This window comes from Oryzias latipes, chromosome 15, assembly GCF_002234675.1.
Source record: "Oryzias latipes chromosome 15, ASM223467v1".
In the NCBI taxonomy this organism is placed as follows: Eukaryota; Metazoa; Chordata; class Actinopteri; order Beloniformes; family Adrianichthyidae; genus Oryzias; species Oryzias latipes.
Window position 1 is genome coordinate 21,563,177 of NC_019873.2, and position 14,426 is coordinate 21,577,602.

The 14,426-nt window shown below is 38.7% G+C and overlaps 1 protein-coding gene and 1 long non-coding RNA gene across 2 annotated transcripts; one reads left to right on the forward strand and one right to left on the reverse strand.

Annotated features, from left to right (window-relative positions):
- Positions 1-3,908: 3,908 nt before the first annotated feature.
- LOC101154972 (protein Wnt-8b) lies at positions 3,909-8,853 on the forward strand. The gene is made up of 6 exons (XM_011484431.3): positions 3,909-4,107; positions 4,966-4,999; positions 5,970-6,108; positions 6,647-6,772; positions 6,849-6,991; positions 8,148-8,853. Exons 1-6 carry the CDS (start codon positions 4,037-4,039, stop codon positions 8,715-8,717), a joined length of 1,083 nt encoding a protein of 360 aa, XP_011482733.1. The 5' UTR covers positions 3,909-4,036; the 3' UTR covers positions 8,718-8,853.
- LOC110016528 lies at positions 6,649-13,057 on the reverse strand. The gene is made up of 4 exons (XR_002291851.1): positions 12,858-13,057; positions 12,600-12,767; positions 8,259-8,453; positions 6,649-6,743 (listed from the first exon to the last, which is right to left on the reverse strand). It is a non-coding gene; the product is annotated as an uncharacterized LOC110016528 (long non-coding RNA).
- Positions 13,058-14,426: the final 1,369 nt, after the last annotated feature.

Genomic DNA, 14,426 nt, shown 5'->3' on the forward strand with positions numbered 1-14,426 from the left:
TATTCATTCACCCCTCACTCATACTTGTGATGGTAAGCTGCTAATGTAGCCACAGCTGCCCTGGGGCAGACTGACAGAGGCGTGGCTGCCACGCCTACGGCCCCTCTGACCATCACCGGGACATTCTTACGCATTCACACACCAGTGGAGCCACACTGGAGGCAGGGAGGGGGAAGTGTCTTGCCCAAGGGCACCTGCGTTCATTGGAACGATCTGCTCAACTGCCTGAGCCGCTACTGCCCAACCCTCCTATCAAACATGTTTTATCCTTTTTTTAATATCAGAATTTAGAACTACTGTTGTACATTTAAACACATATGTAAATACATGAAAAAAGGTTCTTCAGGAACAGATTTTTGCAGCTCTTAAACTGCCATTGTGCGGCAGCAGTCCTTGTGTTACTGTCTGGCTTGATCCAAGGGGGCTGAGATGAAGCAAAGGTTGCTTATGGGTCAACAACAGATTTAGGGGTTGTTATCAAGGTGGTTCCACCATGGTAAAATGTTATGTTATTGCTCCCTCTGTTGGGGATTTACTTCGTTTGAGGTTGGAAGTAGGGGGTTATCACTTCTTTTCTTCTTTTATGCAGAATAATACACTTTTTTTTGGGTTTAGTTTTGTGTATAATTTTGGATTTTTACACGGTGAATTGTTTTCTCTATTGAAGAAATTGATTGTGCCTTATTGATTACCAAGTGTCAGGCCACCTCCTGATGGCATGCAGCACCCATGTGCGACCGCTCTAGCGGCCCTCTGAGGCCATTCAGGCTCTTTCCCTGGAATCTGCTGACTCAGCTTTAAATGCTGCTCCCCTCTAAAGAATATTGTGTTTTTACATCTTCTTGTAGCATTATTTTTATTATAAAGGACACGAATAAAGAATATTTAGATTCAAAATCTGTTTCTGAGTAAATTTTTTTATTCAAATTGGGGTGAATCTGGAGCAGACAAAAAAAAGCTGTTTAAGACGGCCTGTAGTTAATTCGTGCAAACGATATTCAGTCAGCCACAAGCTCCTTGCTCCACTCCATTCCAATGCATCAACTTCCAGACAAATAGATCCATGTATGTCTTCGTTTTCCTCGCCTGAGCTGGCATCTGGCTCAAAACTATATGGCTGGATAGCTCCAATTTTGCTTGCCATTTTAGTTGTACCAGTAATGTTAGGTTGGGGTTGAGAGGGGAGAAAGTGTAAACAAAGGGATGATGGAAAATGAGCACAGGCTTACTCTTGCCAACAGTCCCGTCCACAACTCAGAGCAAATTTTCAATGAACTACTGCTGCATTACAGATACTGTGCAGAAATCGACACAGTTTTTTGGATTAAGCCTAAAAACTGCATAATCCTAATTAAAAGACCACTGGGAACGTTTTTATGATGGATCAACAGGTGATTGGAGAGGGACTCTAAAGAGACATTTAGGTTTAGGATAAATTAAGCCTGAATATATAAACTATCCAAGCAAATTGTTGTTTTTTGATAGAAATATTTGCAATTCAAGGCCTCAATATAAAGCGAATAAATAATTTGGTTTATCACATTGCATAATATTTTGTTGAATTTCAGCTCAGAAAAACATTTCTAAGACCTCAGGTCACCTAGCCTTTGCTCACTTATCATAAATGTTTGTCTTTTAGTTTTATAGATGATAACACATCAGATAACACATCTGAGCTAAATAGATAATATTTATGATGCCATAACTAAAGTCAAAACAATCAGTTTGTTCTAGTCAACAAAGATGTTGGGACATTTTGAGCTTCCAGAATAGATAAATGAGAGCAATCCACAACTTTTTACCTATGAAGACCCATTATCCCGTCAGAGTAATACAGAAACAATTGCACAAATTCCTGGAAGATGCTGTCTTTTCTGCTCTGAGATCGGGCTCTCTGTCTCTGGAGCTGCACCTTGAGTGCCTCGCTCTGCCTGAACCCTTATCGTCTCACTGCATGCAACCATTGACCCCTGGATTTTCTGGCTCTGGCCTCTGCTTTGCTCTCCCTCCTAATTCCTATTTTTTTTTTTTTGCTTTAACATACCTCTTATCAAACATTTACGAAAGAAGTACAAAAATCTCTTGAATTTTTAAAGCAAAAAAAAGCAAAGCAAATCTGGATGGAAAGAACCACACAAGTTACTATTTAATCACTACTTAAACTATGTAAACTTTCATGTTAAATTTATCACACACACACAAATCATTTTTAACACAAAAGATTTGTTTCAAATGTATGGGTAGTGTTGTGGTCAGAACTAAGTAACCACATGACTCTGCTACTAAGAGCAATACCTGTACAACAAAAACTTTATTTTTCGCTTCTTGATCTACAAATTAAGAGCAAGGCCTAAATATTTAACTAGCATGCTGGTTTGCAAAGTCAAAAATAAAAGGATATATATATATATATATATATATATATATATATATATATATATATATATATATATATATATATATATATATATATATATATATATATATATATATATATATATATATATATATATATATATATATATTATTGTAGGTTGATTTGGAAGCTTAGATGCAGAATTTGCCCTGTGTTAATCATTCTGTGTTCATATTTGTTTTATGTTTCTAATTTATAAATGTTATGGAGTGACTTTGTGTTCTCTAAATGAAGCAGAACCCTAAAGAAAAATGCCTTTTGATATTTAAAGTCGGCGTAACAAATTTGCAAACATACATTTATAGGTAAAATTGTTAAATAAATTGTTTTATTTTATTAACAACAAATGAATCAAATTTTGTGAAATTCATTTTATTCATTGATAGAGCCTTTAAGAATTCTGCCTATTTTCATGTCTTAAATAGTAATTAACGTGATCATATAGACTATTTCTTGGAAGATTATTTTTTTGTGGTTCCTGCAGTCTTGAAAATAAATTCTAGATATTTTAATAATGTCACAAACCTTTACATTTGAAACAAGCCAATTTAATGATTCATACTTTCAACTTAAACTATTTTTTATTTAGCAAAATATTGCACAAGTAAGACTAAATAATTTTCTTTTGTTGAGAAATGTTTTTAGACTTTATTTTTATACCAAAACCAACGGACAAGTTTACATGTGTTTTACACCCCCCCCCCCCTTTTTTTGTGTGTGTGTGACCATTTCTTTTCAAATTTTAAATTAAAAAATTCTCTGGGTGTTTTTCCCTTAACATAATTTTTTATCCTAATCCTAATGTGCACATAAAGCTAAAAACCCTGAGCCAACGAAACGAGACCCAGGTCTGGATTAGTGATGCCAGTGCGCCCAGAGTTTGATCCGTAGTTTGGCCTTCGCTGTGTCACGTTATTATCTGGACCTCCATCTCTTTTGAACTCGATCAATTGAAAATATCAAGGCTGGATTTTGACTGAACCCTCGTGGGGTTTTAGTATCTCTACCATCTGATCCTGTTCCAGTAAGGATCTCGTTTTAAAATCATTTATATCAGGCTGAGGCTGGTGCGTAAAGGCGTGCAATCGAAAGACATGCGTTGAGTAATGGTCCCCGTGTTTCCTGGCTTCATGCGCTGATTTAATCACCTTTGAAAACGGACAAACATTTCCTCAACATCAAACGCTTTCGCCTCAATTTCCGCAGCTCCATCAGATCAAGCGCTCATCTCCTGAGAAGATCCTTTTTCTGATCCCCGTCTATCAGATGCTCCTTCAGTTCTGAGCATAAAAAGGGGAGGATCTGTGCTACACTTTTCCTGCAGGATTAAGCGGATCCTGCTCTGCTCCTGCATGGAGGCTGGAAGCCCACCGTCGCCTGGCCCTGAAGGCCCAGGGTGCCCTTTTGATCATTTCAGTCTCTCTTTGGTGCAGTACCTCTGATTGGCCAGGAGACTAAGCAGGGGGAAAATCTTTAATTAAGCAGATAATCTCTTGTTGGGAAGAGAGCAGCTCCATTTCAGAGCCCCCTCCTTTAATCTTGATAGCTCCTCGTGAAGTTCCATGCAGCTCATTTTTCTCCCCATCTTTGCCCAGTTTACTAGCACTTTTACATGTCAGGATGTTCCTGCACTGGGAAGCCCCCTACTACATCTTTCTTCTGCTGACACATATGAGGTCTTGCTGCTGCTGGTAAGTTTAAACCAATTTTCTTCTTTTTCTTTCCCTTTTTATTTTTTACTACATTAGATGCAAGTTGGATACTTGTTCAAACTCATTTGCACAATGTTTTCACCAGTTTCCAGTGGAAGCCCTTTCATAAAAAAAAAACAACATTATTTTTCTGTGGATAATGTTTTTGCAGGGTTACCAGATTAAATTTAAAGAAAAAAGTTGGAAATGTGGATTTAACTCCACCCATTTAAAACTAAATTACATTTTATGCAATGATGTAAAGCAAAACAGGGGTTGGTTTATATTTTGGCTTCCTCCCTTTCAAGGAATTAATTAAACCCTTTGTGACAAACTTAATACTTAATAGGGTCAATGTGTCATGTATGCATATTATGCATGAGAGCTAAGTGGTATGATTAAGAGGAATTATTTTTTTTTTAGTTTTCCAATCCTTTTAAAATAACATATCCTACGTTTGGCATATATCTATATATCTAATTCTTTTGCTTGTCATCTTTTTTCTTTGATTGCTGGAAATAAACCATGTCCAAATTAAATTGTTTTATGCACATGTATCTGTGACAACCATAAAAGAGCATTTTAGAAGTAAGTTTAAAACAGAAAAGAAGTTTCCAAATTGTAAAAATTAGCTACTTTTTTTATTTTCATTTTTAAATTAAGTTCTGCTACAGAATGTTCAACATAAATATGTAAATACACAGATGACATTTTCAGAGTTTCTGAAGGCTTGGATTCCCATTTGTGACCCAATTTAAAATGTTTCAAAGTGCACTAATGAGAGATGTTAGCAGAGGAATTTGTGAAGGACACTGAGCTTTCTTGAGTGAATAAGCTGTCTCACTTTCCCTTTTCCAGGTCAGTGAATAATTTCTTGATGACTGGACCCAAGGTAAGCCATTTTTCCTTTTGATCTCTTCTCCTCTCCTTCCTCCTCGGAAAAAAGCAGCAGAGAAGCCCGCATCCTCATGTTATCTTAACTCAAATGTATTGACAAGCTTTGCTACCTGTCTGTGTGCAACAATTGCCCTAAATCAATGATATTCTTGGTCTTTTGTGATTTCTCCCCCCTCCCTTAGGTACACTTGACCTTATAAAGGGGCTCTGTGTATCCAAGGGTTGAATGTGTTAAGAAGCAAACGCAGGCAATGCTGTAGTGGGTGGTCATCATTAGCGAGCCAGACCCCTGTGAAAGAGGTGGTACTCCATCTCCCTGAAGGCCACTTGAGACATATTAGTTATATTATCTTTCACACAGTCTGAAGAAGCAGCAAAGCAGCAGGTGAAAGCCAAGGACAGAGCTAGCTGCTTTGAGAAAGCTCAGCTATTCCGTGTGATCACAGCAAACACTGATATAAAAGAAATATGATGACATTCTGGTGCCGTTTTAAAAAATATGTCAAATCATAAAACCAGTCATCATTTGAATCAAACTTTTTCTCACTTTACACCTTCCCTACAACCTTTTGATCAAGATAATCAATAAATTAAGTCAAGATTTAGTCTCATTGTAAATAAGCTCAAGGTTTTATCAGTAAATTCTATCATTTGCTTTAGAACCTTTAAATAAATACAACAGATGTCACTTCAAATGACTGTACATCCATAATCCATCAACATCCATCCCTGCTACTTGTTGGAAGTTGTATTTAACAAATGCATGTATTTATTTCAAGTAAAATGTATTTGTTGATTTAAATTTGTTTGACTTGAAGCTACAACCTATACATTTCAGAATAAAGCTCCTCCCAAAATTCAAACGAAAAACAAAACTAGATTAGAATATGATCTACCGCTGTTTAATGTTACAATCAAATAGCTGTTTGAGTCTGCTCTTGTGTTTGCATTTTTGTATGCTTCAGGCATACCTGATCTACTCAAGCAGTGTGGCAGCAGGAGCTCAGAGTGGCATAGAAGAATGCAAACACCAGTTTGCTTGGGACCGCTGGAACTGCCCAGAGAGAGCCCTTCAGCTGTCCACTCACAGCAGCCTGCGCAGCGGTGAGTCCACATCCAGCCACACAAAGCTTCAGCTTAAGTGTGCTCCATGTGGCTGTTTGCTTCTGTTAGTTTTAGTTTAAATGTATGAAAACGTGTGTCAGGTCATTAAAGAGATCATCTGCAGTTCACAGTTTCTGTCGTATGGTTTATTAAGTTAATAAAGCATAGATGCTTTTAGGGATTTTTTTCAATTAAAGAAAAGAAAATTATAAACCCACCTGAAAAAAGGAATACTGAACTGTTTCTGAGGATTTACCTTCTTATTCTTATAAGAAACTGTTCAGCAGTGATCCAAAGCTTTCAGCCTCAAAAAGACATGCAGTGCATTTGTGTAATGAAACTTTATTTCTCGCTGTCATTGTTGGGAAAGTTCTCTTTGGTCCGTGCAACATTCATATGCTAAAACAACAATTATCTTTGATAACATTTATGAAAAAAAAACAATAAATAAATTACATTGCAGGTGCATCATTTATTTACTAAAAACAGGAAGTTATAATTGATTTGTTTGATTGTTAACTAGTTCCTGCCTTGACAGCGAATCGAGAAGCTGCGTTTGTCCACGCCATCAGCTCTGCTGGGGTCATGTACACCCTGACCAGGAACTGCAGTCTGGGAGACTTTGACAACTGTGGCTGCGATGACAGCAGAAACGGACAGCGAGGTTAGCACAAAAATTCAAAATCTGCACACTTACATCAACATTGTTAGCAGTGGTTTCACTGTTTCATTCCTCCTAGGTGGTCACGGCTGGCTCTGGGGAGGCTGCAGCGATAATGTTGGCTTTGGTGAGGCCATTTCCAAACAGTTTGTTGATGCTTTGGAGACCGGTCAGGATGCTCGCGCAGCAATGAATCTTCACAATAATGAGGCTGGACGCAAGGTACAGTAGACAAAAAAAAAAAAAGAAATATATTTTACAATCATCCAGCGTTCATTTTTTTGAGCGCTTTAACTGGGTGGTTAAAATTTTGGAAATCTGCTGTAGCCCTCCAACTGATTGCAGGATGTAAAGCAGCTTTTGAATCATTTTTTCCCCTGCTCAGGATTTTCCTGAGTGTGCCACCCAAGCATCCCTTTCACACTGCTATAAGTGAGGTGCCACTCGTCCTTAATAATAACAACAGTGTGTTCGGTGTACCAGAAGGGCCTATTTACCAGTGCTGAATGCACCTTATGACAAAACCTCAACTCAAGAATCTCAGGATCGCTGGTGCAAGCTTAATTAAAGGTCCTGGGGAGCCAGACTTTGCACAGCATTCTGTATTCTTCTGCTTTCTTAAAATAAGTGTTTAGTTTTATTCTTGCAATAAGGATCCCACATTTATTTTGGTCTTTGTTTGGCCCCAAGGGAGTCTGAGGAGACCACAGGCGTGCAGCTGAAGTGCTCTTTGTTTATGGTGCCTCTACACCCCCCTGTTGAGCTCTGGGATCCCCATGGCACCTGGAGCATCATTGTAACAGAAAAAAATGGGAACAGAAAGAGAGAAAAACTCCTTTTTAATTTCTCAGCTCAATAGGACTCTCCATTGGGTCCTCCAACAGAAGAAAACATGTTGATAATGAACATGCTAAATAAATACTCCTATTTATTCTGCGAGGACAATACAGCTCAATGTGATACTTTGATTCAGCATCACCTCAGCAGAAAGAATTCCTCCCTTGCTCGCTAAAAGAAGACACTCCTTTTCAAGCAACAGCTGTTTTGTGTTTGCTAAAGTCAGGAAACACTGGGGACAACACAGAAAGTCGGCAGTGGACCTTGAAGCTATCCTCTATTCAACATATTCATCCCTTTTTTTTTACTTAACTGGAAAACCATTAGAACACAATTCCTAATTTGACAACACATCAATCAACTGATAAAAGCGATTTCTCAGGCTGGCTTGTACCACTTTTGCTGAGACAAAAACACCATAAAATGTCTTTTTGGGCTGTTTTTTTTTTTTAAATACAAGAAACCAACTGAAACACAATGTTTCTACAAACTATTTATATGTTCTGAAGGTGATTTTTTCCCCCCCTTTTGGTGTCCGCAGGCTGTTAAAGGGACCATGCAGAAGACGTGCAAGTGTCACGGCGTGTCAGGAAGTTGTACAACTCAGACCTGTTGGCTGCAGCTGCCGGAGTTCAGAGAAGTGGGGAACTACCTTAAGGAGAAATACCACCGGGCGCTGAAAGTGGACCTCCTACGAGGAGCAGGGAACAGTGCAGCCAGTCGAGGAGCTATCGCAGAGACCTTCAGCTCCATCTCCCGCAAGGAGCTGGTCCACCTTGAAGACTCTCCTGATTACTGCCTGGAGAACCGCACCCTGGGTTTGCCGGGCACAGAGGGCCGGGAGTGCCTGAAGAAGGGCAAGAACTTGAGCAAGTGGGAGAAACGGAGCTGCAAAAGGTTATGCGGAGAGTGCGGGCTGGCTGTGGAGGAGCGCAAGGCTGAGATGGTGTCGAGCTGTAATTGCAAATTCCACTGGTGTTGCGCGGTGAAGTGTGAGCAGTGCCGAAAAACAGTGACCAAGTACTTTTGTGTGAAAAAGGGAGGTCAGAGGGGAAGGAATGAGAGCGCCACCGGACGCCGGAAGAACCTGAGACTGCGGAAGAAGCACTAAACTTCTTCCATGCATATCTCCAAGAATTCATCCTGCCTATCCTGCAAACGTACAGCCCTAAAGATAATGTTTGTTCCAGATGAAATACAAGAAGAAAAAAAAACCTTTATTAAGGTTTTTGAAATAACGGTTAATTACAGGGGTGAATACAAATCCAGCTTTAGAGGAAATAAAAAGATGCGCTTTTATGACTCTAGAATTTTTTTAGTATAAATATATTTAAGATCTATTTTTATATTTTTTACAGCATTTTGAAAAGTCATCAGGCCTTTAAAGTGGGTTTCTCTGTTTTTGCTCAAGATCATCCAAAAGAAGACCCTGAAAGTTAAGAAAATTATTTGACAACTGTGGCAGATTGATATATTGATGCCATATTGATGTTAAAACAAAAAAAAAATGCTTTTTTTAATTTAAAGCCTAGTTTTTTTAATCCATGTTTGCAATACGTTTTGTATAATTCAATGGCTTCTGGAAAGTTTTGACTGGATTTTAGGATATATTTGGACCTTTTTGGGAACAGTTTCCTCCCATCATGCAGTTTGCCCTGAACTTAACCCTCCTGATGTATTTAATTGTACATAAAAATAAGCACTTTGTACTGTACATTGTTAATTTATTGCACAGCATTTTCTAGTATTGCTTTGTCTTAGATGCCTTTTTTTGTTGTTGTTTCTTTTCAATTAAAATGTAATGAAAGCATAATAAATCCTTTAATCACGTATATCATTCAGCCTGAAGAAAGTGCTCGTCCTTCTTTGACACTCTCTTTGAGTGATCAATACCTCGTGGTTTGAAGTAAACACTGCGTCTGTCTTCACATTGCTCCCAAGAGGGTTGAGATACTTTAGGGTCAAGCAAAAAGAAAAGAAAGCTTTCCAGCGTACTTTTTCTTCCATCACGTCTTTCTCAATTACGCCTCAACAAATACCTCCCAATCTCCCCTTCATCATGTTAATCCTCGCAGAGCGCTTGGAAGTTTCTTTGCTGTTTAATACTAGTTTAATTAACTTTGTCCAGACAGAGAAGGCCATGGGGGTGGAGGGCATGAGGCAAGATGCCCTTAAAAATCACCCTGCTTCTAATTTTGTATGCTAATCTCCTTTTTCACGCCGCACCTCCTTGGGAGTGGGGGAAAGAAATGTTGGGAAAACTTTGGGTTGTCTGTGCAAGGCTTCCTGTGGCTGTTTTCTCTATGCACCCACCTATTTGGATCCTTTCACTCCTCTAAGGCCTTCCTTTGCTCGATTTAACAATGAATGCAGAGCTGATCAGCCCTCTCGGAAATGCACCACTGTCGAAGAAGGTAATCCCTTCTTCTCTTCTCTCAATGGGCTGTCGCCTTCCAAAGGACTTTGGGAAAAGGCTTTGCACAGATTCACACTGTTCGCTCAAAAGAAGTTAGTTCAAGTATTGTGCCCAAACAAGTAGGTTTTATAAACACATGCCTGCCAGGATACTCAGCCCACCTGCAAGTAAGAAGTGCCGGTCCGGGCGGACCAGCACATGGCAGCCAGAGCCGAGACCCTTCAGAGCAGAAGAGACATGAAAGGAGAGATTAGAGGTCTGGTTGAGAAGGGGGTGTTCATTTCTGCACCTTCCTTCTTTTACTCGACAAAGTGTCAAGGAAACACCTTGTTGACATCCTATTTACCATATAATGATCATAATCAGAACTTCTCTCTCCTCTGATGACCCCTGTGGGCTGGCCCAATTGCTCTGCCTGGCAACAAAACCAGCTCAAGAATCGGGCTCACAGCAGCTCTGCTGAACATCCACCAACTCTTTGCTGGGGAGGACAATTCATTCAGTACTCTCAAATTGAACGTAAAACCCCAATTAGGACAACATTTTTTAATGAATCTTTCCGAAGCCTGCTTATGTGAGGTGCCTACTTCAGTGACTCTCTTTGAGCTTGTTCTTCATGCAGACACATGGAGCTCATCCAGACTTTACATGTAAAACCCAAAGGAAAAGCCAGTCTGTTAATGTGTGGGAAAGCGGAGAAACATGACTTCATTTATGTCCAGCAGTTTGACATATCAGTGTAATCACTGTTCACTGTTTAGGGGGAGATCAGTTGCGCATCAGCAGCAAAGATTAAAGAGGGCATTGCCCTACTTGGCAGCGTTTAGAGATAATGCTATGCTTAACCTGTAGACCTACTGTCAGGTGTTAAGACTGGGGGTTTATCTGGAAAAAATGTAATGAGGCTTTGACTTCGAATTGAGGAAGTAAAGTCTCCGTTTTTATGTGATTTAAATTTTGTTTTGTCCTTTTTTTTCCATTTTGTTGTGTAATTTTAAACTCTGTCATGATTGATTTTTCATTTATTCCAAGCACAAAATGTTAGAACAAATACTGAGGGTTTTTATTTTTTGAGAGGGGGGGAGGGGGGTAGTAAGTAAAGCTAAAACTGTTTTGTTAATTTGTTAACAGAATTCATAGTTTTATTTCTATTTTTTTATTACCTGGATTCCACTGGGCTTAGCAGCACAAATGTTTTGTTCACGAGCAAAGTTTGATCTCAACATTCTGTGCAAGAAAGCGAAGGATTTTTTCCCTTTCAGATCCACAAAAGCTGACATGCAGAGTTCCTATTTACTCCTACGTCCGTCGTGCTATAATTCCTTTATGTTGTCGTCTTGCCTGTGCTTTAGCTGGTTAACATTCCTTTCATGTCGCTTTCCGTATTGTGAGTTTTGATAGGTGTTTTATACCTTTGTTTAAAAATGCACCGTTCTGTCAAAGCTAAGGGGAATATTCATTTGTGTGACACTGGACACTTTAACAATAAATCTTTAAATCCGACTTTCTAATTTTCAACTGAAACAGTGATATTGTTGGAAAATGTGATCAATCTTGAGTATTTTTCTGATATGGAGTTCTCATTGTCATTTCTGTAGCCTAACTTAATGAAATAAGACTAAACTTGGTTTTCTGTCAGGGCAAAGCCACCCGTCTACGTCCACTTTGTTGTCCTGCTGCTGGTTTCCGTTTATCTCTAATTACAAAGTCCACTTGAGGAAGGAAAAGACCGAAAACATGCGACCCGTCTTCATCACTCTCATTATCTTTGGTCGTTCACATTCTCTCTGTCATTCCTTCAAACACACCGCCACACACTTGCAGCGAGGGGAGGGAACTGAGCCGGGCAAAACAAACGGACATGTGAGATGGCACATAATTCTGACCACGGCTTAAACACACAATTTCCCCCCATGCCGAGAGTGCCATGACCTCTGACCATGAGGCCTGAACTTCCGTCTCCCTGGCTGGTCCTGCCATTCCCGATCTGTGACAACACATGAGTGCCAGGTGACAGGAAGAGAGGTGCCACCACAGAATAATGTTAGGATTCTGTGCAACGTTCTGCAAACTGATAATGATCACTTTTGATTCATAAACAAAATACATAAAATGTTAGAAATTTTTGGCAAACAATCTGGTTAATTGTTCCTTGAAAGACTCTGTCACAATTGGAACTGTATTAGAATTATGACAAATTACTTTTATAGTTTATATAAAGTTTTTCTGGTCTTAGATCAAATCCTATTGGCATCTGCATGTCATGAAAATTGTAATGGAAAAAAGGGACATTTATGTCTTAGGTAACAAGTGATAATGCAAACAATTAAAGCTGGGAAGACGACTTATAATGCTTCAGAGAATCCTTGACTAATAGGATTTATGGCTTAGGGGTTTTGGACCTATAACACCTAGAAGGGCGAGGGTCAACATGAATGTGAGAGAAAACCTACGCAAATGAATACAGATGTTCAACCACATGCTCCGATTAGTCATTTGCAGCAATTTTGCTTTTTTATTATTATTATTGCTTTGGACAGGAAAAATGTGCAGAAGATGCCTGATGCTTTGACTTACATGAAAACGTTTGAAAGAGCTGATCCTGAGAAGAGGACGAAGCTGCAGCAGAACGTTCTCTTGTTGGAAAAAGGACAGCGGTGGTGTCAGGATGTGTTTCTCTCAGCAGGATTGAGACACAAACTTCTTGTGACTCGCCGGGGTGTCCAACCTTTTGGTTATGGGTATCTGCAAAGAATGGGGTTCATCAGAGGGATCAGCTTGGTTCAGGTCAGCTCACTGATCTGCACACAGGAAACACTGGGTATGGGAACCCACCAGGGAGCCAAACCGGCCTCGGTCAAGAGAAAAACTCCAGGAGCTGCAGGTACTGAAATAAAGGCCATCAAAAAGTAAACTGAAGGAGGATCAAAACTACAAAAAACGATCAGAGTGACTGATAAACCTGTTCCATCTATCAAAATTCACTGTGATTTTTAGAACAAAGCCTTATCAGCAAATCGGTCGACCGAGCAAGGTACAGTGTGTGCTGCTTTCTGATGTCCGTACAAATGATAGCACTGTAAAACTAGTTCAAAACATCCAACTTGGACCACAGAAAAAATATATTAAAAAAAATAAATCTTGCAAATAATGTCCTTTCCTTTTAAAAAACAAACCTGGTTATGCTGTACATTTTCATAAAACCTGACAAGAACAGGGAAATGTACTTTTTTTTTTACCACAGTATTTATATCACATATATTAGACAAAAAAAGCAAACTGGAAGAACCCTGATAAGTCATATACAATGTTGTGATAGAACAAAACTGATTTAGTTTCTAGTATTTTATGATTTCAAGCATTCACTTCTGAATTGATTTGTTAAGGGTCATGCAGTAGACTTTTTAAAATAGCATTCAGGTTTAAGCTGGGCACTGACGAAATTAGATTTCTGATTAATTATTTAACCAGAGCTGTGGTTTGCTTCAATGTTGACTTTAAAGACAATTATTCTAACCCGAATACAATAACTATTCATATTGATGTACTGATTTTGTAAAAAACTGTATTTTTTCTGATACAGGCTACACAAACAAATATAATTTTAAAACTTATTCTGATCTATTTTCATTTACAATTTTACTGTATGAGCTAGTGAGTGATGCAACATTGTTCTATTGAATGTTTACAGGGGGGGGTTCAGGGTCCACCCATCAAATGCAAGGTGTCCAGATCTGGTGCCTACAAATCATCTCCAGTCAACATGAACACTTTGTGTTGAAATTCTATGTTTGTTGCCAGATTTTGCATTGATCACCGGGCTAAATGACTCATAGGTTTATTGAAACATGTTTCCAAGGACATCCAGCCCAAACAAGTCTGGCAACACGTGTGACATGATGTTTTCAATGACGGAAACGTCTAAAAGTCAAAAATTTGTTTGCACAGCTTATCATCTTGATTTTCTCCAATATTAATAATGGTTTTGCCACTCCTGAATGCTGCAGCGGTAAAACTTCTGCTTATGTTTAGGTCTTTAAACTTGCTCATCAGTCCATAAAAGGCAAATAATTAGTGGCATCTGGATGCAATTGAGTTTGACAATCACAGCATTGTCACGTCATTTTCCTTTTTAGGGATTTCTGAGAATATATTTGCTTAGTTTCTCTAGGCAAGGAAAGTTTATTTTTAATAGCACAATTCACAAAGTAATTCAAGGTGCTTCACAAAACAGAAAAATGCATAAAAATCACAATACATCATAGAAATAATCAACGTAAAATTTACTTTAAAAGAAAAGAAAACAAAAATTGAAAATTCATTTAAAAAGAATGGAAGGAAAGAAAAGAAAAGTGCAGATAGGACCTTTCAGTCATTTACACAGTGAAACAGAAATGTTTTAAG